Source organism: Aedes albopictus, chromosome 1 (genome assembly GCF_035046485.1).
Source record: "Aedes albopictus strain Foshan chromosome 1, AalbF5, whole genome shotgun sequence".
Classification (NCBI taxonomy): Eukaryota; Metazoa; Arthropoda; class Insecta; order Diptera; family Culicidae; genus Aedes; species Aedes albopictus.
In genome coordinates, this window is record NC_085136.1 from 199,088,937 (window position 1) to 199,114,365 (window position 25,429).

General features: G+C 40.1%; 2 protein-coding genes and 3 non-coding genes across 5 annotated transcripts; 3 read left to right on the forward strand and 2 right to left on the reverse strand.

Moving 5' to 3' along the window:
- Window positions 1-27: 27 nt before the first annotated feature.
- On the reverse strand, window positions 28-8,476 carry LOC134290609 (eukaryotic translation initiation factor 4E1-like). Its single transcript, XM_062857778.1, has 2 exons — window positions 8,426-8,476; window positions 28-1,317 (listed from the first exon to the last, which is right to left on the reverse strand). The coding sequence occupies exons 1-2, from the start codon at window positions 8,474-8,476 to the stop codon at window positions 943-945; spliced, it is 426 nt and encodes a 141-aa protein (XP_062713762.1). The 3' UTR covers window positions 28-942.
- Window positions 6,250-6,320, forward strand: Trnag-gcc (transfer RNA glycine (anticodon GCC)). Its single transcript has one exon. It is a non-coding gene; the product is annotated as a tRNA-Gly (tRNA).
- A 192-nt stretch (window positions 8,477-8,668) lies between the features above and the next one.
- On the forward strand, window positions 8,669-25,243 carry LOC134290611 (heart- and neural crest derivatives-expressed protein 2-like; the record flags this gene model as incomplete). Its single annotated transcript, XM_062857782.1, has 4 exons — window positions 8,669-9,014; window positions 14,034-14,275; window positions 14,340-14,492; window positions 24,958-25,243. Coding segments are annotated over 4 exons (831 nt in total), but the record flags the coding sequence as incomplete, so codon positions are not given.
- Window positions 15,179-15,251, forward strand: Trnam-cau (transfer RNA methionine (anticodon CAU)). Its single transcript has one exon. It is a non-coding gene; the product is annotated as a tRNA-Met (tRNA).
- Window positions 15,501-15,572, reverse strand: Trnaw-cca (transfer RNA tryptophan (anticodon CCA)). Its single transcript has one exon. It is a non-coding gene; the product is annotated as a tRNA-Trp (tRNA).
- Window positions 25,244-25,429: the final 186 nt, after the last annotated feature.

Consider the following 25,429-nt stretch of genomic DNA (forward strand, 5'->3'; position numbering starts at 1 on the left):
CCAGTTCGCGATCTTATCCGATAGCAGATAGCTACAAAGCGTAAGATCTAAAACTTCCTGTCGAATAGCATTAACAAAAGTTGGAGAATTCCCTTTATTGCATATGTCTATGTTATTAGACGAAATGTAATTCAGGAGATCCTCACCTCTTTTATTAATATCTGTACTGCTCCATATGGTATGGTGGGCATTTGCATCGCACCCTATTACAAATTGGGCGTTTATTTTTTTGCAATTATTAACAAAACTTACGACCAAAGATGGAGGCACATCATCAACGTCTCCCGGAAAATATGCAGAAGCAATGCATACCTCAGTTTTTCCCTGGATTGATGGGACCTCCATTTTAATCGCAACAATGTCTCTAGTAATAAACTCAGTAATTGGGACAAATTTTGTTCTCCTACTTACTAAAATGGCTGTTCTTGGATTAGACTGACTTTCGTCGTACAAAATCCTACAATTCTGCGAAGAGCAACCCATTACCCTTCCATTATTTACCCAGGGCTCTTGAATTAAGCCCACGTCTAACTGTTCTCTAATAAATCTTCTGCTGAGCACAGCTGAAGCACCCTTCGCGTGGTGAAGATTTGTTTGGATAATCTTCAAGGTACTCATTTTTTTTACTATTTACAGGAGAAAAATAAGGTCCACTGCGTCATTGCCCCGTTTAACACAGTAAGGGCAAAATACTGTGGAGGGTGCCCTGGTACTCCACAGGCACCGTTAGCGGTTAGGTTTTTATTAGACCCCCCTAACCATCCATTCTTAGGCACGGTGCGCATTAAGCCGCATGACACCATGAATTAGGGATCGCCTGTTTGGTGGACTCTTACCACCGGATCAGACAATCCGTAGTGATATTCTTAGCCAGTTGAAGGAACTGCTACCGCCACTACACGGCTATCTAGGCTGATCGGGAATAGAAATTAATATTGATGATCAACTTCTTTCGAGCCCGAACAGCCGGCAATCTAGCCATACTTGATCAGCTCCTGAAGCTGCGACCGTGGCACATCCACGGGCCGCCGCGCTTGTTGCTATCGTTTTCCCCATCAATCGGATGTCCTTCTTGAACAAAGAGTAATCGCTACCGATCTTATTGTCGGCCAGGCTCTTGATGTGGTTGAGTAGACTCCAAAAGTCCTCGACGGTGGAAAATCTGGTCACCTCGTTCAGGGTGTCTTCCCACGATTTGATGCGGTCCGGTTCCTGGTACCAGAGCGTCCAGGTCGACTGTAGCGGGTGCTTGATTAAACATTCCGGGTCGACGATGACTCCCTGGTCGGCGTGGTTCTGCTCGGTGTTTTCCGTTTGCTTGTAATGTCGGAAACTTGCCGCGAACCACAGTTAAGGTGCCATTAGACTGTTTGCTATGATGACAAATATTTAGCCAAACAAGCCCAACAAATGACCGACTCAACGTGAATCATGGCAACCTTGGATAAATGTCGGACTTCAAAGGCAAATATTTGGCATAATGACAAACAGTCTAATAGCCCCTTTAGTGTCTTGAGAACGGGTTCCGCCACAGTCAATGCAAAAACTTTTACAAAAACATAGCAAGCTATCTAATATCTCATTAATCTAATACAAAACCTGATCTTTTCTGACAAATTTATTAGAAAATAAATGGAAATAGATCAATAATAGAAATCCTACTCGCCTACTACAGCACGTGTCTATAACCAAAGAAATGGCTTGCGTCGACTGCATTGATCGATATTCAGGAAAGAAAGTACATTCAAGTAAACAAATACAGTCCACTGTCATCAAGCGATCATGCTCGCGCACGAGATCATCACTACCGGCTCCCTATGTTTATCAAATTCCCTAATAAAACTCTTAATAAACGCTTCGAGAGAGTATACAAAAATCTAAAGCAAGTAAATAAAATCAAATTGGGGATAATGTACACCTAACGTGCCTGTACACAAGTACACAAGTTTGGGAGCGATGGAATGTTTGCCCAAAGGTGCATTATATTTAGAACGGAAGGTGTAATAAAAATTTGGAATATGTGTTTACATGAACATCTTGACGGCACGTTTTTGTTACAGTTTACGATTTTGGATGGTTGTAGGAACATGAGATGCGAAGGGTGTACGTTTCGAAATCATTTTGCATGTATTGGCTACTGGGTCTGGGACCATTTGGGCAGGGGTGTTGATTTTAGGCGCTTGACGCTATAACTCAGGTAATTCCATAACAATTGACTGAATTATAGCGTCAGGTGCCCAAAATAGGCCCCCCTACCCAAAGGTCTCAGACCCTACACATGTACATATCAGCTTGGTCTGTCCAGGTTTTCGAAATGCTATTTTTCGAATAATTTTTAACTTCGAAATGTAATAACTACACTCTAACTTGTCAGAAAATATTTATTTTAGCACTAATCAAAAGACATACTTAAACTTAAACTTATCTACGGACTTGTATGCAGCATACATCAATAGTTGATGCATCGAAGATTGTTGGCTGACAATTTTTTTTTATATTTTCAAAACTGTCTTAACATTAAAAATGGAAGTGAGATTGGGTCAAGCACTGAAATTAAGTTATGAGAGCGATTTACTGAATCACTCTTCGTCAGATTTTGTGGTGGGCGGAGCTGTCAAGTTGTTGTCCAGCTTCCAAAAGGTGATGTCAAAAAATCTTTTTGAAATTGGTTTTACGTTCAAAATAAAGCTGTATTTTTCACATATTTTAAGCTTTCTTTACCTCATCCAATGATGGTGGTTCCCAGACCCGTGCTCTGAAGGAGAGGGGAGGGGCGGGTTACCTGATAGTTTTTACCACTGTTTCAATAATGAACTCCCATAAACTGTTGACTGCTGCTTGGTGCTGTGCAGCAACCCCTTCGACTGACAAGTGTTGATTTTGCATTTTCTAGAACTCGTGACACTGGAAAATCGCGTCTGAATTTTCGCGACTTGAATATAATAATTTTAGCCTCCCCATTGAACAGTAATACATTGTAAATAAAGAAGTTGTTTTATAGAACTTTTACAATTAATTGATTATATTAGGACTGTTAAGGGAAATCTATCATCTTTTAGATCTTTTTTTAACTTTTGTACCAGATCTGTTCGACGCATTTCCGCACTTTGAGTTACAGTAGACGTTCGGTCGGTGCAAACGGTTTAACTGCAATGCTTTTTAACTGCAAGTCCGATAAGTGCAACAATTTTGCAGTTATCGCACCGCCATCCGTCAAAATGGTGCGCCATGTTAGCCCAAATGAACATTCGGATGAAGTTCACGTTCCTTTTCGTCAGTTGATGGTTTGTTGACACTATCAGGCGTTGCAGTTATCGGATTTTCGTTCGCTAAGTGAAACGTAAACATGTTGCAGTCATCGAACGTCTACTGTACAACTTTGTAACGCTGTGAGGTGGTTTGACAACATTACCGGACAGCATTCTGAAATCTCGATTGGTTTTATTGCGATCGTGTTGATTTTTCTCTTAGCCCATGTAATATCAATACTTTTCCAACCTTTCTACTTTTTATATTAATTTTCTCAACATTTTCTACACACTGTCGCTCTGAAAATGAATTATAACCGTGCAAAAAGCATGTTCGTGAGTAATATTGCCTTAAAAGGAATTCAAATGTATGTTTATTTGGCACTTACGATCTGTATAAAAAAAGACAACACTGGGAAAAATATCTTCATTCCTTCTATGTGTCCGGGACATGGAATTTTGCAATGGGTGTAAACAAATGTTTTCCATTAGTGCGACTCATACTTTTGATGAGGCACCATACAGCAGCGACTTATACAATTTGGAGCACATACTTTGGATGTGGTTTGGCACATGGATATTTGCCATTGAGTATGAGGCAATTTTCCTGAGTGAAGTACATCGTCTTCGGCCAGACGCCGCACAGACAGAGCATTAATAACATTAGACAACACATATGTAATGCCAATGTATGTTATTTCAGCCAGAATACAGTCTAGAAGATATTGAGAGCTATTAGAAGACGTGTAGCTGTAAACGCTGTGATTTATGCAAGTGATACTATCATATTTCATCAAAACAATACTTAAATAGGTACGTGATTTTTTTATGGTTTGCGGCATTTTTTTTCTGTTAAAACATTGTTTTTCGTAGATTCACAACCTGCATTCGTCATGATACTTTTATTAGAATCTTTTGAAACACTTCCGATGAAAATAACTACAACAAATCTCAATTTGGGAACATTTTCAGTGTTATGACATATTTACATGTAAAATTAATAGGGCAACACTTCCGAAAACAATCAAATTCATGAATTAAATACAAGTCGATCTATGATGTGGGTCACCATACAAAATTATTGTGTTGGATATTTTTCGAAATTTGATAATTCCATTTTTAGGAATTATTATTAAGAATTCCAAAAATGATACAATTCGGCTAAACGAATGTCTAGGCAAATTTTCTGTTTTTCTTGTATTTTATGGAAAACTAGCTGTCCCCGGCAAACTTTGTCTTGCCTACTGCGTTTTTTGACGTTTCAAGTCTTTGGCCAAGCGTCCAAGTCCCCGTTTAAAATGGATGTTTTTGGCCTCATAAACCTTCCTTGGGTGAATACTAACAGAACAAAACTTAGACGACCCAAATCGGACCATCCGTTCACAAGTTATGCGCGGTCCCACGTATGCTACTGTCTTTTTATATATATATAGATAAATAAATAATATATTGTTTCATCCCATTGATTAATGGAAATTACCTAGAAGATCCTCCAAAAATTAAAAAAAACTATTGCAGTTGCGAAAAAACAAATAGAAAAAATATGCCGCGGCTAAACGAATGTCTACTATTTACTGTATACTTTAAACGAGAGACGTTTACACCAATAAATCCAGAGAAGTTCACACCAATAAATCCAATTGCCGATTCTCAGGTTATTTGATAGATTTTTCATGGACAAGAAATGATCAGCAAAAAAATGATTGTTTTGCCATTTTTTGCATATTTTCGATATTTTAAATGTCCTGAGAATTGTCAAGCAATAAGGTTTGGTTTATTGATGTAATGAAGAATAGCATGTAAAAGATTTGTTAAGGACAAGGTATTTGGTATGTATTCCAAAAACGCTCAAATTTTCTAGGGCACCGCTTTTAAGAACCGATGAACGGATTTGGATCAAAATGCATCATGCTGATTGTTCAGTGGTTGTCATCAGCGTGATGCATTTTGATTCAAATTCGTTCAACGGTTCTAAAAAACGATGCTCTAGAAAATTTGAGCTACAGGGGATAGACAAAATAAACGGGACAGGCAAAATTTTCCCTTCTCAAAAAATTTCAAATAGCTGTAACTTTTCTAAAAGTGCATCAAATATTCTCAAATTTTCACTGCAAGTTAATCAACTATTAGTGTATCAGTAGACAATATTTGAAAAAGATCGAACTATTCTGCACAAAGTTATAAAGATTCTAAAACTATAATTAAGCGATAGCCAACTTTGAACTGATATATCTCCGGATTCAATGAACCGAATGCAATGAAATTTTGACCAATTATGACTTATATAATAAGCTTTGAAAAACTTTTGACTTAACTTAAAATTCTTAACACGGAAGAAAATTATAACGATTAGATTATTTTTCTAATTAACCACCAAATTTCCTTAAATTTCAACATCGTTTAAAAATTCAAGATGCTAATTATAGTTCATTTAAATTCCCTCTGATTGTCTTGAATACAGATATGTTTTGGAAGAAAGTAACAACATAGGCGGCAATTCATTGGAAAAGTAATGGGATGCATATTAAAAATAGACCAATTTACTAAAAAATCATAAAATTAATGAAATCGCTATAACTTTTTCTCTTATTAATAATTTCAAGTTGAGTCAAACGTTTTTCAGAGCTCATTATGCAAGCCATAAATGGTTAAAATTTCGTGTCATATCATTCGGTTTACTGAATTCGGAGATATAACAGTTCAAAGTTGGCAATCGGAGTTCTACCTTTTTCTAAAATGCTTTTAACTTCGTGTAGAATAGCCCGGTCTTTTCCAAATTTTGTCCACTGATACACAACTAGTTGATCAACTCACAGTGAAAATTTGAGAACATTTGATGCACTTTGCGAAAAGTTACAGCAAAATGGAAAATTTTTGAAAAGTGAAAATTTTGCCTGTCCCGATCATTTTGTCTATCCCCTGTATGTACTCCAAATACCTTGTCCTTAAATTATGTAAATTTTAGTTACTTATCAAGTCATTCATGTGAATTTCTACATGAGCATCGGTGGTTCAGTGGTAGAATGCTCGCCTGCCACGCGGGCGGCCCGGGTTCGATTCCCGGCCGATGCATCGAGTATTTTACAGAAGCCCAGGCCTATCAGTATTCTCACGCTCCCATGATCACGAATTTATGCTGGCCTTACTTAGGCCAGTAAGGGCCAGTAGTAGTATACTGTCTGTAGTACACAGAGTCAAATATTTGACAAGCAAAGAACTCAAGAAACAATAGAGGCTTGCAGCAAAAACCTTTTAACCTAAAAGAAATCCCATACGATTTGTGAACATTGCCCTCATTTTTTTAGGGCAAGGACGGCTTTATGGACCGACGCCGAAGGAAACAAAGAGAAGGAGACAATGATGACGTCAGTGTGCAAGCGCTCATATCAGTTTGACACTAATGAAAATTTGATCGAGTCAAACAACCCTAATAAACCAACACAATACACGCACCGTAATGTAGACGGTTCAACAATACCGCATACTGTTCGAACTGTATCCCGAAGAGGCGATTAAGCAAATCTTATGGTTATCGTTTATGCGGGAAGATGTTTGGGCATTGGTTTCTTTTTGGACAAATATTTGACCCTGTGTACTAACAGCTTTACTCTCACACGAAATTTAACGTTTGAGCGGTGTTGGCACCGTGAAAGTCGAGTCAAGTACAAGACCAAGTTTTTTATATAAAACTGGCTGAGCGGCCATTATTTTTTCATCGTGAGAAATTCTGAAAACAAATTCCCCGCCTCCTCAAATTCCTTTGAAATTTCGCTTCCTTTGCTTTTCTCCACAAACTAAACGTCATGCTAAACCTTACAATATATGAAAACCTTGTACAAGACACTGAAGACGACCTTACAGTTGTGGTCAAAATACGCGAAATACGTATCTGTCAAAGGATGCAAATTCTTAGTGGAATTCAAAGGAACAGTACTTAACACGATTTTCCTTTTTACTTACAGATATTCCCCTAACAAGCCCAGGTTCATCACCATCACGTAGACTTTTTAAGGGGAGCGGTAGGGTCTGGCCAAAATCTACGCTTCATACAAATTTTCAAATTTTTGTATGGACAAAAATTTACGAAACGGGAGGGGAGTCTGAGATGGCTAAATTTTGCTCTACTACCCCCTACACCCCCCCTAAAACTTTAGTCCATACAAAAAATTTGAAAATTTTATGGAGCGAAGACTTTGGCCGTACACAATCCTTCCCCACCCCGAAAAGTCTACGTGGTCTATGAATGGTTCCTAAATGAATTTTCACGATTTTTCGACAGACAACAAAACCAGCGCACCTGAGCTTCTTATTTTAAGCTTATGACAAGTGAGGAAGAATAGAATAATGAAATGCACTGTTGTATGAAGCTTGCTTCTTGAGATTTGTGCAACTGAAATTTTGATACACTGTTGAAGCGGGTTTTCTTGACGTTTGTCCTTAAGGCGAAACTGGAAGCATTTCCTCACTTTTGGGTTTTTGATTTTTTATTAAATAACGAAGCAATATTTTCAAGATCGGTTTTCGTGTACATGTAGAGATCAAGGTATCTTCTGATTTTTTTTTTGTAGTGGAAAATGTTTTTTTTTAATTTTTGCAGAGACCATTTTTGAACAACATTTTACAAAAAATGGTTTCTAAAAAAATGGAAAACATTTTCCACCTCAAAAAAAAAAATCAGAAGATACCTTGATCCATACTCTACATGTGTACGGAAACCGATTTTGAAAATATTGCTTCGTTATTTAACAAAAAATCAAAAACCGCAAAAATGAGAAATTCTTCCAGTTTCGCCTTAATGGACTTCCTTATGGACAGACTTGTTAGAGTCCCAAAATGGCCGACTTTGGCACCTGCTCACGATTTCAAGCGCACAAATCTCTTCGTAAACAAAAACAGCGCACCTGATCTTCTCATTTTAAGCTTATTACAAGTGAGCAAGAACAAAATAAAAAGTACGCTGTTGTTAGAGTAAATCCAAATTGTCTAATTGTTAAGACAAATTCGTTTCAACTTCGCCAAAACATTTTAACTATAAGACTATAACTATAACTATAACTATAATGCTACACATTGTAATGCAATGCGGAAATGGTTCGTCATTTTTATCAAACAAACATTTGTACGCATAGCGGATGTAAACTCCCTTTAGTCATATCAAGTGCATCATCCATTACTACCGCATTCATATCCTTTCGGCACTTGACATATTTTAGACTATCCTTCCCCATTTCATGTTCGAATCGTCATTCACTTTCTTCAGCGCTGCACGTTGTAGGTTGCATCTTTCACTGATAGTTTTGTTTAGCCAAGCCATCGTATAAACAGACAAAAATTTATGTTCCTTTCTGTACCCAACGGAGCCGACATGCCGTGCAGCTTCGCCGTTACAGCTCAGTGCAGTCAGTTCATAAACAAATCATTATGATACGATACATAGCACGCTTCTGAAAAAGAAAATAGGAAATATAACACTTTTTCGTGTGTGGATTTATTTTTCTATCTACTCATGTTCTGTATCATTTCCACACCTTGTGTATGTACTTCACACAGGCGCTCATGTGATACCCTTGGAGGAGGAAGGCTACTGGGGATCACCGTGTAGTTCCAGCGAATCCCTCGAGCACCGAGATGAGTATTCTCCCGGCCAGACTGTCCTATCGTCACAATCGGGACCGGAGGGATCGTCCCCGTATGGCAGCAGTCAGTATCATCACCATCACCACCACAGTCAGCAAGTTTACTGTCCCGTCGAGTATGAGAAATCAAGTAAGTGTAAAGTCAAATTGATTCAGTCGGTGTGTCTTCAGATAGTTTTGGGGGAATATTCGTTCGTTATTTTGCTTAAGTTTTTTGCTGGAGTCACCCATTTTCAAAATAATGGGTTTGATTTTACCCCGACTCCTAATGTGTTGTGCTTAGTTTAAGAGTGTTTAAAATGATTTTTTTTAATGCTTGACGAATTTCTTTTAGAAACTTTCCTTAGTATATGTACCACTTCTAGCTCAACAATTCATAGCACCGTATGTTGCAAACGTTATTAAACCAAGATGTTGCATGGTCCCATAAACTACGTTCAAATCTCTACATCAACAATGTAGGTGAGACTGGAAAGACTTGGGGCGATCTATTTTCTCAATTTTCCTGTAACTTTAAGAAAACTCGAAACTGAATCAGATTTCCACACAGAACGGCAAGTAAAAATCTATTGCAAGTTTATATACAACAGAAGGACTTAAAATTATTAAAATTTACAAAACTGGGCTTTCTAGATTCATGTCTTGTGATGTATTTTACAAAAATGGGTGATATTTGATCGGTTTTGGTACTCACTACTCTACTCCTTCGGCGTAGGCTCACACGGTTACGCACGGTTGCGATAGCCCTCCCTACCGTGGGGCCGGATTCTCGCAGCGCGGCTGTTCGGGGATGTCCGTTGGTCCGGAATGGCATCGGAATCGTTCCAGCGGCTCTGCTGGGGTCGTTGGCGATTGTAAGCGTCTCCTCTTATTGGCAATATCGGCACGGCCCAGGACGAGACCGGAGTGAAATTCAGGCGATAAGTATCATTGGCATCATCAAATCCGTATTGAAATGGTCATGCCCCCCTACCCCTATGGATTACTGCACGAATTTATACTGCCATCACGGTGTTGGCCCGCTCAAACGTTAAGGTTAATCAAGAAATCCCATTACAACATTACATACAAACTTTAGAGGCACAAATCGGACGAACAAAGCATCGAACCAAGCCGCACTTGTTTATCCTGGCTTTGCTGACTTGCAAAAAGAGGCAGCTTTTCCAAATCGAGTTCATTTGTTTACGAACTTTCAAGATTGGTGATCTTGAAAACAAGAGTAGGGGTCCAAGTCGGCCATTGTGGCAGCCATATTTGTGTTCTCTGATGTTTCTCCTTAAATTTTCTGTGAGAGTAAGCCAGCATAAATTCGTGCTAGTTAAGCTTATGAGTGCAGCAAAAGATTGAAATAATGTGTAATACAATAAACCGGGCACAACCACAGTTGGCGATTTTCACGATATCGGTCAGTTTGATTGCTTTGTTTGAAAAAACGATGACAGAGCTGTATACCCGCCCGAAACGTGAAGCAGCAACTTTTGGGTTAGTGGTGAACTCATCGAAAACGAAGTAGGTACATGCTGATGGGTCTTTGCCGACGCCGCGACAGCAACGCTAGCGGGACTTCCTCTCCGCGGCCACTTAATCGCTGTAAGGGTCGATCTCGACCGCAGGGCACCGGTATGACCTACGAAGCCGACTCCGAGCCCCTGGACCACCTCTTGTACCGCATCTGAACTAGCCATTCTCCGAGTCCACGCGCTCCCAGACGATATGGGTGATAGCCGTTGAAACGGCGTTCCAGCTAACCTCATACCTACACATCCCCTGGGCCAAATTGTCCGCAGTTTTGTCCTCTCCGCATGTGACAAGTATGCGGTCACGCAATGTGCGAAAACGCGGGCACACGAACAAAACGTGTTCCACCGTTTCCTCTAAACCACTGCACACTGGGCATTCGGGAGAATCCGCATGCCCGAAACGGTGTAGATACTGTCGGAAGTAACCATGACCTAAAAGGACCTGTGGCAGGTGGAATGTAACTTCCCTATGGCGCCTAATACAGATGGGTGGACTCGTGCAGCTTTGGGCCTTATGAACTTCAGCGCCGCATCGCCTACACAGTTTGCGTCTGTCAGGGCCTTTGCAGTCCCTCGACTTGTGTCCTGGTTCCAGACACCTAAAACAAACCTCTGGTGGCTCGTGGAATGTCAGGTGACATACGCACCAGCCCACCTTTATATTCCCTACTTTACCGGAATTCTTAACGTCCGCCACAGGTAGCTGAACCAAAACTATCTGTGTCCCTGCTTGCCCCTTCCGTAGCCTAACGGTTGCGGCGGTCACCTGCACATCGCACTGTTGCCGCAGTGCCGTGACGAGCTCTTCCACTTTGGTGATCCCGTTCAAAGTCTCCTCATGTGTAAGAGCCCTCACCTGTACTCCATCACCAAGGACCTCTTCTGCCAGCCTCTTGTAGGCGGCGCCCTTGTGATCCTTCTTGCGCTTCAGCTCCAGGATCATTTCGCCCGTACGAGTACGTCTAATACTGCGTACGTCGGCTCCCAGACCCTCAACCTTGGCGTCGCTTCTCATCGCCTTCAAGACGTCCGAGTACTTGGACTGTTCCGTCTTGATGACGAGCGCGTCGCCTTTCTCGCGCTTGGCACGTACTCTCCTACGCCTTGGCTTGGCGACCTGTGCTTTGTTACGATGTATGGGGATCGACTGTGATTGTGGTTATGTTACGGGGATTTTCGGCTTCCAGTCTTCGCGTAATCATAAACGGATTTATGCTCTACACCTGACGTTTCGGCTACATGTATTGAGCCTTTTTCGAAGGATAGATAATCACTCCGTTCAATCGTGAGTTAGAATGTGTTGAACATAGTTGTACGTCATCCATTCAGTGGTTGAGTTCGATCGTTGGCGCACTTTTCAAATCTACCGGTTCACTTATAGGGTAATTTTTCCCATCGTTGTGGTAGTACCTAATGTTGCGGTAGTGGCAATTGAGCACTTTTTCGACTGAAATGTTATCGAAAGGTATTTTTGATGTATGGTGCCTAAATTATGAGATTGTACCATTTGTTTGCTTAAGATTTGCCCAAAAACCTATTATATTTTTCTTAATGTGTTTGCTGATGTGTTCCTATTGTTGCGGTATCCCATATGACTTCAATGGGATACCGCAACAATAGGAACAAATGCCGCAACATTAGGAACACAATGTTCTTTCAGACAAATAGGAATAAAATGCTCATAACAGCATCAAAGTGGCAATATTTCGTAGATTAAAGATGAATTTTATTATTTTCAATTCAATCGATGTATAAAGTTTGCTTGGGGCGATACAATTGTGGTTTAAACATGAACCCAGTGCTTAACTCCTCCATAATCGGATCAATTACCCTATTGGGTTTCGTTTTAGCTCCTGCACTCTGCTCTTGCGGTCACTTTCGCGACAATTTCGGACGCTTTTCATTCAGCCGTTCTTTTTTCCCGGAAAATCAGGATTACCCAACCGAAATTGATGAAGAAATTTTCAATGGAATTCCAGAAAAAATAGCCGGCGTCCAAAAGTAATACAAGAATCATTTCCAAAGAAATTTCTGAATAGCAATTCTTGAAGAAATTTCCGTAAAAACCCGAGCACAATAAAATATCAACAGCATAACAAAATATGTTATTTTGGCTTAATAACTGTATAGTGGAATCAGTAATTTTTATGTTATTAGCATAACAGGGGGATTCACTTAACAGCGTAAACTGATTAAACTGATTAAACGTCGCTATCACCAAGGCAATCTTTGATTATTTCATTCGCAAAACCATGAAACATTTCAAATAAGCAGAAAATCATGGCTTACGCAGCAATTTAATCTGTTTAGTGAGTACCCCTAACATATTATGTTATAAACTTGCCTGTCATAAGCGGCAAAATAACAAATATCATAACAAAAAAATGTTCCTGGAAGACTAACTCAATAACATGTTTTGTTAGATCAATTACAACTTAATAACAGGAAATTTGTGAACTTGTTATTGATGTGTTATTGTTCATCACATATTTGTACATTCTCTATAGAAGAACAATAACTAAACTTGTTCTACAGCAAAATATATTATTGAAATGTTATCTTGTGGATATCTCTCAATAACTTGAACATAACAAAATAACTTTGCCCTACAAAACATGTTATTAAAAAGATATATTTTGGGAAGTTAACAATAACAAATTATGATATAAAAACAGGCTATGTGATTATGTTGTTATTAATTTGCTATTCTCCTCTGCTCGGGAAACGAAACTGCTTGAAAATTGCTAAAGTAATTACAAAACAAATTTCTCAAACAGTTTCCATGGGAAACATCAAATAAGTTGTCAAATAAATTTAAATAAAATTCCAGTCGAAGACATAAAGAAACTGCGAAAGTAATTCCAGAGAAACTGGTCGAATAAATTGCCTAGCAAAATAGTGAAGTTTCCGATCACGTTCTGAATAAATGTTTAAATGAATTATTGAAGCAGTTTCTTAATGAAAAATTTAAAGAGAAGTACCAAATCGATTTCCAAGAGATTTGCCGCAAAATATTCTAGAAAAGCTGCTGACGAAATTTCGGCTGTACCGAACCGAAGAAGTTAAAAAATTGTGCGAAATTTTCAAAGGCTTTTCAGATTATATTTTCATCGTTATTACAAAACTAATGCTCACAGGAATTATCTGTAGGAAGTATTTATTTGGAGAATTTTCTGAAGTAATTGCCGAAAAAGTTTCGGAAGGATTTTCCGAAGGCATTCCCAAATAAACTATTGAAAGAAAATAGAAAAAATAAATCTGAGAGCAGTTCCCAAAGAAATTTTTGAAAAAAATAGGTGCAATATTCCGAGAATTATAACTCAATAAAATTCAGGAAGAAATTGTAAAAGGAATTCTCATAGAAGTTGCAAAAAGAATGCACAAAATCATTCCGAAGGACTTTGCAAATGAATTACTGGAGATTTCTCACAGACAACATTGATTTGAAGGGTAATCATCCATAAATGACGTAGCATTTGTTTGCTATTTTTATACCACAAGGATCTTTGGATGAGTTAACTACTCATTCTGCACAAATGTTCATTTTCAAATAAATAACTATTAATTATTTATAGGCAATTTTATAAAACATCTATGCAATTAATTATTCTTGTGAAATTCAATTACAGGTTACATTTGTGATGAGGGTTATTACGGAGCAACAACAACAACCAACACAAGTGGCGGATCGCTGTCATCGGTGAATGCTTCCAGTGCAATAGTTTCCGGAAGCGTTCCAGTGGTGCGGGTAGTCAAAAGGCGCAACACGGCCAACAAGAAAGAACGCAGACGTACCCAAAGCATCAACTCGGCTTACACCTCCTTGCGGGATCGTATCCCCAATGTTCCAAACGATACAAAACTTTCAAAGGTATTATGAGAGATAGAGCTTACCAGCTTAGTTCGATTTTCAATCTTATGAATTGTTATTCCAGATCAAAACACTCCGACTAGCCATCTCATACATCGCGCATCTATTGGCGGTCGTAAACGGCAACCAAGATCCGTCCTGTGACTTCCGAGCGGAACTTGTTCCCTCCTCAAGAAAAATAAACGCGGAACGAAGGGCGCAGAAAAGCATGCTACAAGTAAGTTCTAAAAAATCATCTTAAACAAGAACCCATTCATATCAGCCAGCGGTTAGAAATAGACTCAAACGTAAGGACCACTTTCGATGTTGCCCCGCTAGAAGCATGGCACAATATTCATAATTGAATCATTATCTTTATTGTGAGGCTATCTGGTTTGGTGGCGTCTGGCTTTGCAGTGCAAGGGAAACTCATAGGAAAGCGATTGCATGGCTGTTAGAGTACTGCGATAAATTAAACCGACAGGCGCTGATGTCTCTCGCCCACCCCGCCGTGTGGTTTTGTTTTCCAGAATTGCTCTATAATATACCATAATTGGATTACGCGACATTTGCCATGGGTGGAAATCATCAATGCAATGTTTGTATTATACACGCAGAAATGCGGCAGGGTATTTCATTGGTGGGAAAATTGGCACCCCTTTTCAACACCACCCAAGAAACTAAAAGGTTTTCCCAATTGCGTAATATTAACTGCGTACCTCGTAACATCAAGTGTCAATTAAGTGCTGAACCTGCTGCTACAGCGAGCAAGCCTATCTAAAAATGTGACTGCAAATAGAGGGGTGCGCACCACCCGCTAATGAGTTTTCTTCAAATGCAACAGAATGGGAAAAAATGGAAAAATCAAACTTATGTTCTGTCCTAATGTTTGACAATAGGTTAGAAGCGCTCCCCTCCCAACAAGCCTCGATAGCGCAGTCGGTAGCGCGTAAGTCTCATAATCTTAAGGTCGTGAGTTCGATCCTCACTCGGGGCAGTAACTTTTTGTATGTTGTACCTAGCTACAACACATCTTACAGAGCGAGGTTGATTTTACCACGTCGTCGTGTGGTGGCTTTGTTTGTTGATGGTGTGCTATTTTTCCTCAGAGCATTTTCCATATTAGTAACAATCTCGGGGCAAGATAATTGACATCCAGAATTTGTATCTAACGCTTTGGATTTTTATCCAAAGCGTTAGATACAAATGTTTTTACATTAGAAATTATGAAAAAAAATATTCGAGATGACCCCGACGTGATTTGAACACGCAACCTTCTGATCTGGAGTCAGACGCGCTACCGTTGCGCCACGGAGTCATATACTCTGAGGATGCCAAAAGCGCTTGTTAATTGTTTAGAGGCTACTGGTGCTTGAAAATTAACTGTATGAGGGCGACGGGTAGTGAGTCGTGAGTGACTACGTGCATGATGCGAATGTTGAAGAAACTTCGTAAACGCCCACTTTTGACGCCCCTCACTCGCAAAGGGACGCATGCGCCGATTATCTTTTTTTCGTAGCATGTGGAAGGGAGAGATGTTCGAGAGGAAACTGCTCGGCTAATTTATCACGGCAGCGTTTGGATGAGAAATAGGTGAAAATTCCGATAAAAATTCTTTCGCATTATGTAGAACGCGTTGCTGTCTAATTAGCCCTTTTAAAAATAAGATCTCATAAGACATGCTTACAGGTGTATGATGTTCTTCACATGTTTCCCCAGTTAATAATAATGAGTTGACGAATTCCATGCCGTAGCATCCCAAATGTCAGAAAAATGACTCCTAATGACATTCATGACTCTAATTAGGTAGATTTTGAAAGATATGTAACATTTTCATAATCATGCGAAACAGTTTCATTACATGTAATATGGTGTAATGTAATGGTTCTGCCTAAGAATGGCAAGCAAAATGATTTTTCGTTTGGACCCGGCATTATCGATTTCTCTTCATGGATCATTTCTTTGTATTATTATAGTATATGTGTATTTGAGTTTCCCAAGGATTGTTTGATTAAAACTTTTAGGGGACGATCTAGATCTTGTTATTGGCACAGGAAGAACTGTATAAAACCTATAGGTTTTATGTCATGAGACGTAATGGTCTTGGTGTATTGAGCGTAAATGGTGAGCTGTTCGGTGAGTTTTGTGGCAAGCACGACCTGGTATTTGGTTACTCGCTCTTTCCCCATCGACCAATGCACCATGGTCCACTGCACGAATTTGTTCTGGCCTGCTTACTCTCACACAAAATTTGACGTTTGAGCGGTGTCGGCACCTCTCAAACGTCAAATTTCGTGTGAGAGTAAGCAGGCCAGAATAAATTCGTGCAGTGTACCATAAAGTCACGTGAGACGAATCCTTTTTAATATTCGGAATAACCGCAGCGCTGACATCGCGTCTGACCATCACCTCTGCGATGTCCTGCTGAGTTCCATTCTAACGCATGCTTGCAGATTTCGTTTCCGCCCGTGCGTAGAGTGTGGCCGACACACCTCCACTTTCGCTTCCGACTTTCTGTCGCTATTGGCTTTTGATGACATCGACGGTGGAGCTCCACGTTGGAGATCTAATTGTGAGGCCAGTGAGGCCACCATTTTCTCTCCACTGATACAGACCAGGTTTCACTGGCGTATAACAGCATAGATTTCACGTTCGAGTTGAACATTCGGATTTTGGTGCGTCGACTATACTTGTTAGAAAATCTTACCGCATTTGGTGTTCCCGCATTTGATATTTGCGTTTTGAATGCACACAGCAATATTTTGATCATCTATCATTCACACTTAGAATAAATTACAGTATTCGGTGAAAAAAATCACCGAAACTGGTCTGTAAACAAGCAAACTACAGTATTACGGCGAAATCGATGAAATTGCAGGAGAAAAGCGGTGAAATCTAAGAAATCACCGAAGAACCGGTGAAAACAGACAAATTTACAGGAGACCTGTGAATATTTTACCGAACAGATCGGTGATGGGACAATTTTACCGTACTACTGTAAATGCGACAGCCACGCCGGCAGCTTCGAGCATCAGTTCTATTACAATTTGCGCATCATCTCCAAGCAAGACTCACTTGTCCAGTGGCAGCAAGTGTGGTTCCTGATCAGAAGATCATGTATTCAATCCCATCATCGACGTTTTACCCTTCTTACACCCATAAGAAGGGTATAAATACCGCTTGGAAAACCGACTTTCGATCCGAGGCCCGCAGGGCTGAGTCACATATACCAATCAACTCAGCTCGACGAATTGAGCAAATGTCTGTATGTGCGTGTGTGTGTGTATGTGTGTGTGTGTATGTATGTTACAAAAAAATGTCACTCACGGTTCTCAGCCGTCTGTTGGCCGATTTGAGTTCTCTTGGAAGCAAATGAAAGCTACTACATCCTAGTAGAACGCTATTGAATTTTATTTTGATTGGACGTTCGGTTACCGAGATATCTTTCAAAGAGTGCTAGGGAGTAGTACAACTTAATTATTTTAGATATTTTTGAGAAAGTGTATCACCATAAATTTCTCAGCCGTCTATCAACCGATTCGGGTTCTTAAGGCCCGAAACGAAAGCTACTGCACCCTAGAATAACGCTTTTGAATTTCATTCCGATTGGACATTTTGTAACCGAGATATCTTTCGGGGAGTACTTTGGAGTAATACAACTTAACTTTTTAAGAGGTCTTTGACAAAATGCTTCATAATAAATGAATCAGCCGTGTGTCAATCGATTTGAGTTCTCTCAGCATCAAATGAAAGCTACAGCATCCAAGTAGTATGCTATTAAATTTCATGCCGTTTGGGAGTAATACAGGTTAACTTTTTGAGAGATGTTTGACCAAGGGTAAGGGTACCATAATAAATATCTCAGCCGCCTGTCAACCGATTTGGGTTCTCTAAGCACCAAATGAAAGCTACAATATGCTTGTATAATGCCCTGAAATTTTATTTCGATTCGACATTTGATTACTGAGATATCTTACGAAGAGTATTTCAATAAATTCTTTTTTTTATTATATTCACTTGTTATAGTGCATTTGTTTTTGACCAGTCTATGGAAAATTATTTTTGAATAAATGATGCTGACCTCATATAAAGTGTATACTAGCAGGTTATTGTTTTCAACAAAATTATAAATAACAAATTACTAATACACAGGAATTTTATGGAAACTAACAATATGTTAAATGAAAACTTTGAAGAACCAGACAGCCAAAATAACTAGCTAATGCCAAAACTGATTAACTTAGTAGATATATCATTTTTGTCGTTTTACACCATAACCATGAATACCAAGTACTTCGGAGCTAATTTAATTGACTGATTTAGACAAAGTATATCTTGCTGATTTTCTTACCCATTTGTTAATCGATTCAAGATCTTTTAGCAGTTAATAAAAGATACAAAATTTCAGAATATGAAAGCTATTTTTTTTTAAATATTCCATTTAAGACTCTAGGAAGTGTCTGGCATTTCTGGTAGTTTAGTCCATGGTCCATGATGCTATTTTGGAAACCAATCCACTAGATGCCAAATCCACAATATTTTCTAGAACTTTTGGTCAATTCCACAAAACAAATATGTTAAATACAAATAATACAACAATAAGTTTTAATAAGTGTAAGAAGGGTTCTGTGCACCATAGGTGGATTAAATCGGGTTTTTTATGAAAATATTGATTTTTTGTGCTCCCATAAAATCGCCGTAAATTTGTAAAATTTACCGTACGTTCAGTGATATTGAGAATTAATTTGTAAACAAACATACCGAACGTTCTGCGATTTTTACGGTAAATTTGTAAAAAGTACCGAATGTTCCGGTAATTTTGACAGATGCATTTTCCTGAGATTCGCAGTACGTTCGGTGGTTTGAAAAATCACCGAACTTTTTACCGTACGTTCAGCTGTTGAGATTACGGTAAAATTTTACCGTAATCCGTCATTTTTTCTAAGTGTGTTGATAACAGCGATGATTCCGCAAGGGGACGATGCACATTTGGATCTAAGGTTTTGTTGTTTGTCCAAGAATATGGCCATTCGTAGCACCTTCTTCCAGCACAGCCTCCCGTATCGTTACAGCTGGAGATCACCACAACAAACATAATCGCAAATCGACCACGTTCTGATTGATGGACGGCACTTCTCCGACATTATCGACGTCAGGACCTATCATGGCGCTAATATCGAATCTGATCACTACCTGGTGATGGTTAAACTGCGCCCAAAACTCTCCGATATTAACAATGTACAGTAACGGCGACCGCCCCGGTACGATCTAGTTCTAGAGCGACTGAAGCAACCGGATGTTGCCACCGCATACGCGGAGAATCTCGAGGCAGCGTTGCCGGACGAGGGTGTGCTGATGTGGCCCCTCTAGAGGACTGCTAGAGTACAGTCAAAGCAGCCATCAACAACGCAGTCGATAGCACCATCGGGTACGTGGAACGGAGTCGACGAAACGATTGGTTTGACGAAGAGTGCAGAGCGATTCTGGAGGAGAAGGACGCAGCGCGGGCGGTAATGCTGCAGCATGAAGTGGATATAGACAGAAGCGGAAGCAACAGACCCGTCTCTTCCGGGAGAAAAAGCGCCGCATAGAATAAGCGGAGTGCGAGGAAATGGAACTGCTGTGCCGTTCACAAGAAACACGTAAGTTTTACCAAAAACTCGACGCATCCCGCAAAGGCTACGTGCCGCAAGCCGAAATTTGCAGGGATAAGGATGGGTGCCTCCTGACGGACAAACGTGAGGTGATCGAAAGGTGGAAGCAACATTTCGACGAGCACCTGAATGGCGAAGAAAATGTAGGCACGGGGGATCGAGGCAGCGGAGGAAATGACTATGTTGGTGCAGCAGAGGATGGGAACGGACTCTCGGTTCCTTGCTTACGACTGACAATAACGTGAGCCGTGACATATTTACGAAGGCGCATCATCAGTGGAAGTCGTGCCTACTACGGGCTCCAGAAGAAACTGCGGTCAAAAAAGATTCACCCCCGCACCGAATGTACCATGTACAAGACACTAATAAGACCGGTGGTTCTCTACGGACACGAGACATGGACGATGCTCGAGGAGGACCTGCAAGCACTCGGAGTTTTCGAGCGACGCGTGCTAAGGACGATCTTCGGCGGCGTGCAGGAGAACGGTGTGTGGCGGAGAAGGGTGAACCACGAGCTCGCTGCACTCTACGGTGAACCCAACATCCTGAATGTTGCTAAAGCTGAACGGATACGGTGGGCAGAGCATGTTGCAAGAACGCCGGACAACAACCCTGCAAAGTTGGTGTTTGCTAACCATCCGGTTGGTACAAGAAGGCGTGTGGCGCAGAGTGCACGATGGGCGGGCCAGGTGGAGCGTGATCTGGCGAGCGTTGGGCGTGACCGACGTTGGAGAGCTGCAGCTGCAAATCGATTATTAGGGTAATCAATATAATTTGGACCCCCATATATTTTGGACCCCCTGCGTCCTATTATCACAACTTACACAGGATGAGATGACGAAAATTTTTAGAATCATTCGTTAAATAAGTTTGCTCTGAACGGGCAGCAATCATTTCCTCACTGGAAATATCCTTATTTGCCTTGAAATTATTTTTTGCCAATCTCGTCATCTGTGCGAGTGTCGCATCATGTTTACAAAAAGAGATTGCGGTGCTGAGGAAACTTGCAGGTGTAAACAAAAACGTTTGTCATTCTAGCGCATTAAATTCGCAAAGTTCGTCTAATCAGCCTTTGTCAATCAAGTAATTAGGATGTGATCCAGCATACTCAAGCGACAAATTCTTTCAAAATAGTTTCACCGCACAATGGGAAAAAATAGGTATAAAACGCGAATAAATTCAATATCTCTGCTCGGAGTGGATGGATTCGAATGAAATTTTGACACAAACTCTCTACAGTTTCAGATAAGGAGGGTGTCATTCGCTGCACGATGCTGGAAATCAGTGTATCGAGCCCGTTTTACCCCACTCTCTCGCTTTTTCATCTTTTTTGAAAAATCCTGGAATGCAAAATAAATGATTTATTCAACTCGTGTGTGTGTAAAAACTTCCGTAGCATCGAATGGAGCTGATTTGGTTCACCGCACGGCCTTAAAAATTGAAATATCTTTAAATAACCCCGTTATCCCCTATTTATTTAAATTTTCACATGCATCTCCGCCTGGAGTGGAACGCACTCGATAAGAGCAGGACCAATTTTATGTCAAATTGCCGATACTATGGACGTTTTTACACAAATACGAGTTAATTATGCCATTTATTTTGCACGCCATTCGGGAATAGATGAGGATTTTCTCAAAAAGGTGTGAGAGAGAGCGAGCGGGGTAAAACGAGATCAATACACTTATTTCCAGCATCGTGCGGCGAATGACACTCTCCTTATCTGAAACTATAGAGATTGTTATAGTTTGTGTCAAAAATGTATTCGAATCCATCCACTCCGAGCAAAGATATTGAATTTATTCGCGTTTTATACATATTTCTTCCCACTGTGCACCGGGTGTCCAAAATATATAAAGAAGAGGGTCCAAAATAGTGAAAACTGATGCTTCAAAAATCAGTTATGTTCATCTATTTTTCAGCCATAAATGATCTTGTGTGTATTTTTAATGGACAGTGGCGGCTTTAACGAACATACTCACACCACCATTATGTGTAAATAACCTCTGAATCTGGTTGATTTTGACTTGAATTCAAACTAATGTCCTCTAGGGGTCCAAAATTCAACCGTTACCCTATGGCGCCAAATTGTTGATTCAGTGTTATCATGAATTTGATGTTGAACTAAATAAATAAAAATGAAATGAATGTTTTGTTAGCTTCAGGACGAGACGTGTTGGTTTGCACAAGCGAATGATAAAGGAAAGAGATTTCTTCTTCCAACTCTCCATCGATATTGACTGCTTTCGGCAAAGTTTCGTCACTCAGTGATTTGCCAGACACCTGATCATCGATGTTCGTTGCTGCTAGGCTACGGCAGCTAACCTTGAGGGTGCGATATGCACTAGCCCCTCTCTGAAGCAATACCTTCTTGGTGGTTCCGGAGAGACGTAGGGTTTGGCGACCATAGGAATGTGTTTTAGTGGGTCGAGGAGAGAGTAGTCCTGGCTTCTACCGGCATTGTAGAAGACGGCCTCAACCCCACACTACCCTAACCTTCCTGTTAGGGTGTCTGACGAGCAGATTTATCCCCCTATGGTTTAGAAGGAAAAAAAAAGACACCTGATTAGGACTATAGTTGTTTGCGTATAATACCGATACATTGATTGCACAGCCCAACACAGTCAGCAGAAGTTCGACATAGTGTTGCGGTGCCGCATGAGGTCTGCATAGCTCATCTTCACACGTGCAGCATGGAAGAATTCTTTGCCGAAACCTTCGAATGCGATGTGATGTTTTGTGTATGGAGATAATCGCAGCCATATCGACACTAATTCTCAAAATTATTTATTAATTTTTATAAAAAAAAGAACTCGGGATGCGTTACAACGGCGACGATAACATTACATGTTTTTAAAAGACACGGACACGTTCAATGCTTCCAGTGAGCTTTTCGCTCTTTGAAGGAAGCACGACACTAGACAACGGACTAGCATGCAACGCCCAGTGGCACAGCCGAAAACTTTTCCTGACAGCTGCGGCGGGAATCGAACCCGCGCTCCTCAGCACGATGCGACTAAGAGCTTAGTGACCCTAGCCACACGACCACGGAGCCGCACTTTCCATGATTTTACAAAACAGTTTACATGCGAGAACGATTGGCTGAAGAGCAGAGTAATTACGATCCAAGCTCAACAACGCGGAATTCACTCAACCAGCAATATTTCATTTACTTTACAGATGGGTATAGGATCTGTGGCATATAGAAAAGTCATTCATAGAATACTAGTTTCGCTTGTAGATCCTGATCCTGAACCTACATTTCACGGACTTTTTTAGACGACCTAGAACATCCATGGAATTAGTAATATCCCATTATGCTGCTGGGTTCTTCAAAATATACGCCTCAACAAAAATAACATCAATAGATCACAATCACTGTACTTGTATATCTGTAAAATACAATAAGCCAGAATTTCAAGGAATGAAGTGTTCATGACCTGTTAAGGACAAACGTTTTGACAGCCCGCTTCAATAGTGCATTAGAACTTCAGACGCACAAATCTCAAGAAGCAAGCTTCAAACAACAATGTTTTTTTATTATTCTGTTCTTGCTCACTTGTAATAAGCTTAAAATTAGAAGCTCATGTGCGCTGATTTTGTTTACGACGAGATTTGTGCCCTCAAAATCGTGAGTAGGTGCCGAAGTCGGCCATTGTGGTGGCCATTTTGGGATTCTAACAAGTCTGTCCTAAAACATACACTTCATATCTAAATATACACAACCCTATGAATAGTGCAAAACATTAGTCCTGTTCAATAAAGTTGGGTGAACATTGTTGAAGTTGCTGCACTCTGCTCCTATCTATTCGTCAACAAATGGGTAAGAGCAGAATGCAGCAACTTCAACAATGTTCAACCTCCTTCATTGAACAGGACTATTATAAAATTGACGTGAAAATTTTGTTGGCCACCTGCTTGTATGGAGCCGCCGTAATGCACCGTTCTAACTACATATAGGAGAAATTGTGTATTTTCGGCAGTTTTGTTCTCTTCGTCACGGGGGGTTTCTTGAAAGCTGTTGATCTCAGAGTTGGCCTCAAATCTTTCCCAACCAAGCTGAGTTATTCAACCAAGTTTCAGGAAATTTGGACGACATAAACCCCCCATGACGAAGAGAATAAACCTGCCGATAATACCAATCGTCACCCTATTCACAATTTAGTTGAAAATCTGAGTTTTCGCTAGTCGCCTAACTTCAGAAGTGGTGCGCTGTATAGTAAACCTGGTCCGCTATACAGCGCACCACTTTCGATGTTAGATCCAACTCACGGTTTTGGAGAAAAATCCAACTTCACTAGTCGAAAATTCCGGGAATATCATTTCGGGATCTCTTATCTCAAAGGGTAAGGGAGTTTTAAAAATGACTCTTAAATGATTTGATTCGGATTTTTGTTTTGAGACAATTGAATAAAATTTGACATTGATGAAGAAATTTTATTTAAACTACATCACGTCAAAATCTTCCAAAATGACTCATCTTCATCTGCGACTTATTTTCCCAACAATGCCACATACTGTGGGTAGATAAACCACTTCAACCCTTACCAGTGGATGATTTACGTCTGAGAACGACTAAACCACTTACCCGTCCGTAAATACAAATTGCCCTTCATTCACTTAATTCGTTTGACATATTTTAATTGAGCGGCAAACTCAAAGTCGCACAAAGCATCACAACGGGAGAAAACGCAAAGTGCAATGAGGAAGGCACTTGGTTTGACTATTCTACACAATTTTCCATTTGAAGCCACAGGCCACAGGAGGAAAATTCAAAAGCGTACCGAAATCCGATTCATCGCGACAATAAGCACAGTTAGTCGCTTTGTAGAATGCCAGTCAAATGCATCACCACCACGCAAAGTGATACCGCCTTACGAGCAAGACAAAGAAGAAGTTAGGGAAAATCAACTGAAACTGTTATCTCAAGTGGTTTTAGGAACATAAAGATATCATTCTGGATGCAACGGGAAATTGAAAATAATTCTCAGGGTTATCGAGAGTAATTTTAGCTAACGGAATGCATTTTCCTGTTTTTTTCATTTTCAGAACCTGGCCAACGAGGGAAAGAAAATCAAAGGCAGAACCGGATGGCCGCAGCACGTTTGGGCGTTGGAAACCAAGACCACCATCAAGTAAAATATCTTAGAAATGCGCATTTGCCGAGATCCAAAGTCCTTTAAAATTTCAACTCTATTGAACGTGAATCCGTGATATTGTACTCTTCCTTTGTTTCTGAACCAGTGATATAAATATGTAAATAGGTATGCAATATGATGTTTAGTATCTTAAATTATTGCCACCAGAAAAATGAATAAAAATTCCGAGTGCTTAACTGTCTTGACATTTATTTTGGTTGAAGAAATATTCATAGAGTAATTTAAATATTATTCCTTTGATTGATGACTTCCTAAGCGTACTAAACTAAAAATATACAGCGATTTACTTTTAAAATAAAAGTTTTAATCACCGATGATTTAAAAACCGGCATCCCATACTCTACTTTCTCGTAAGCATTTCA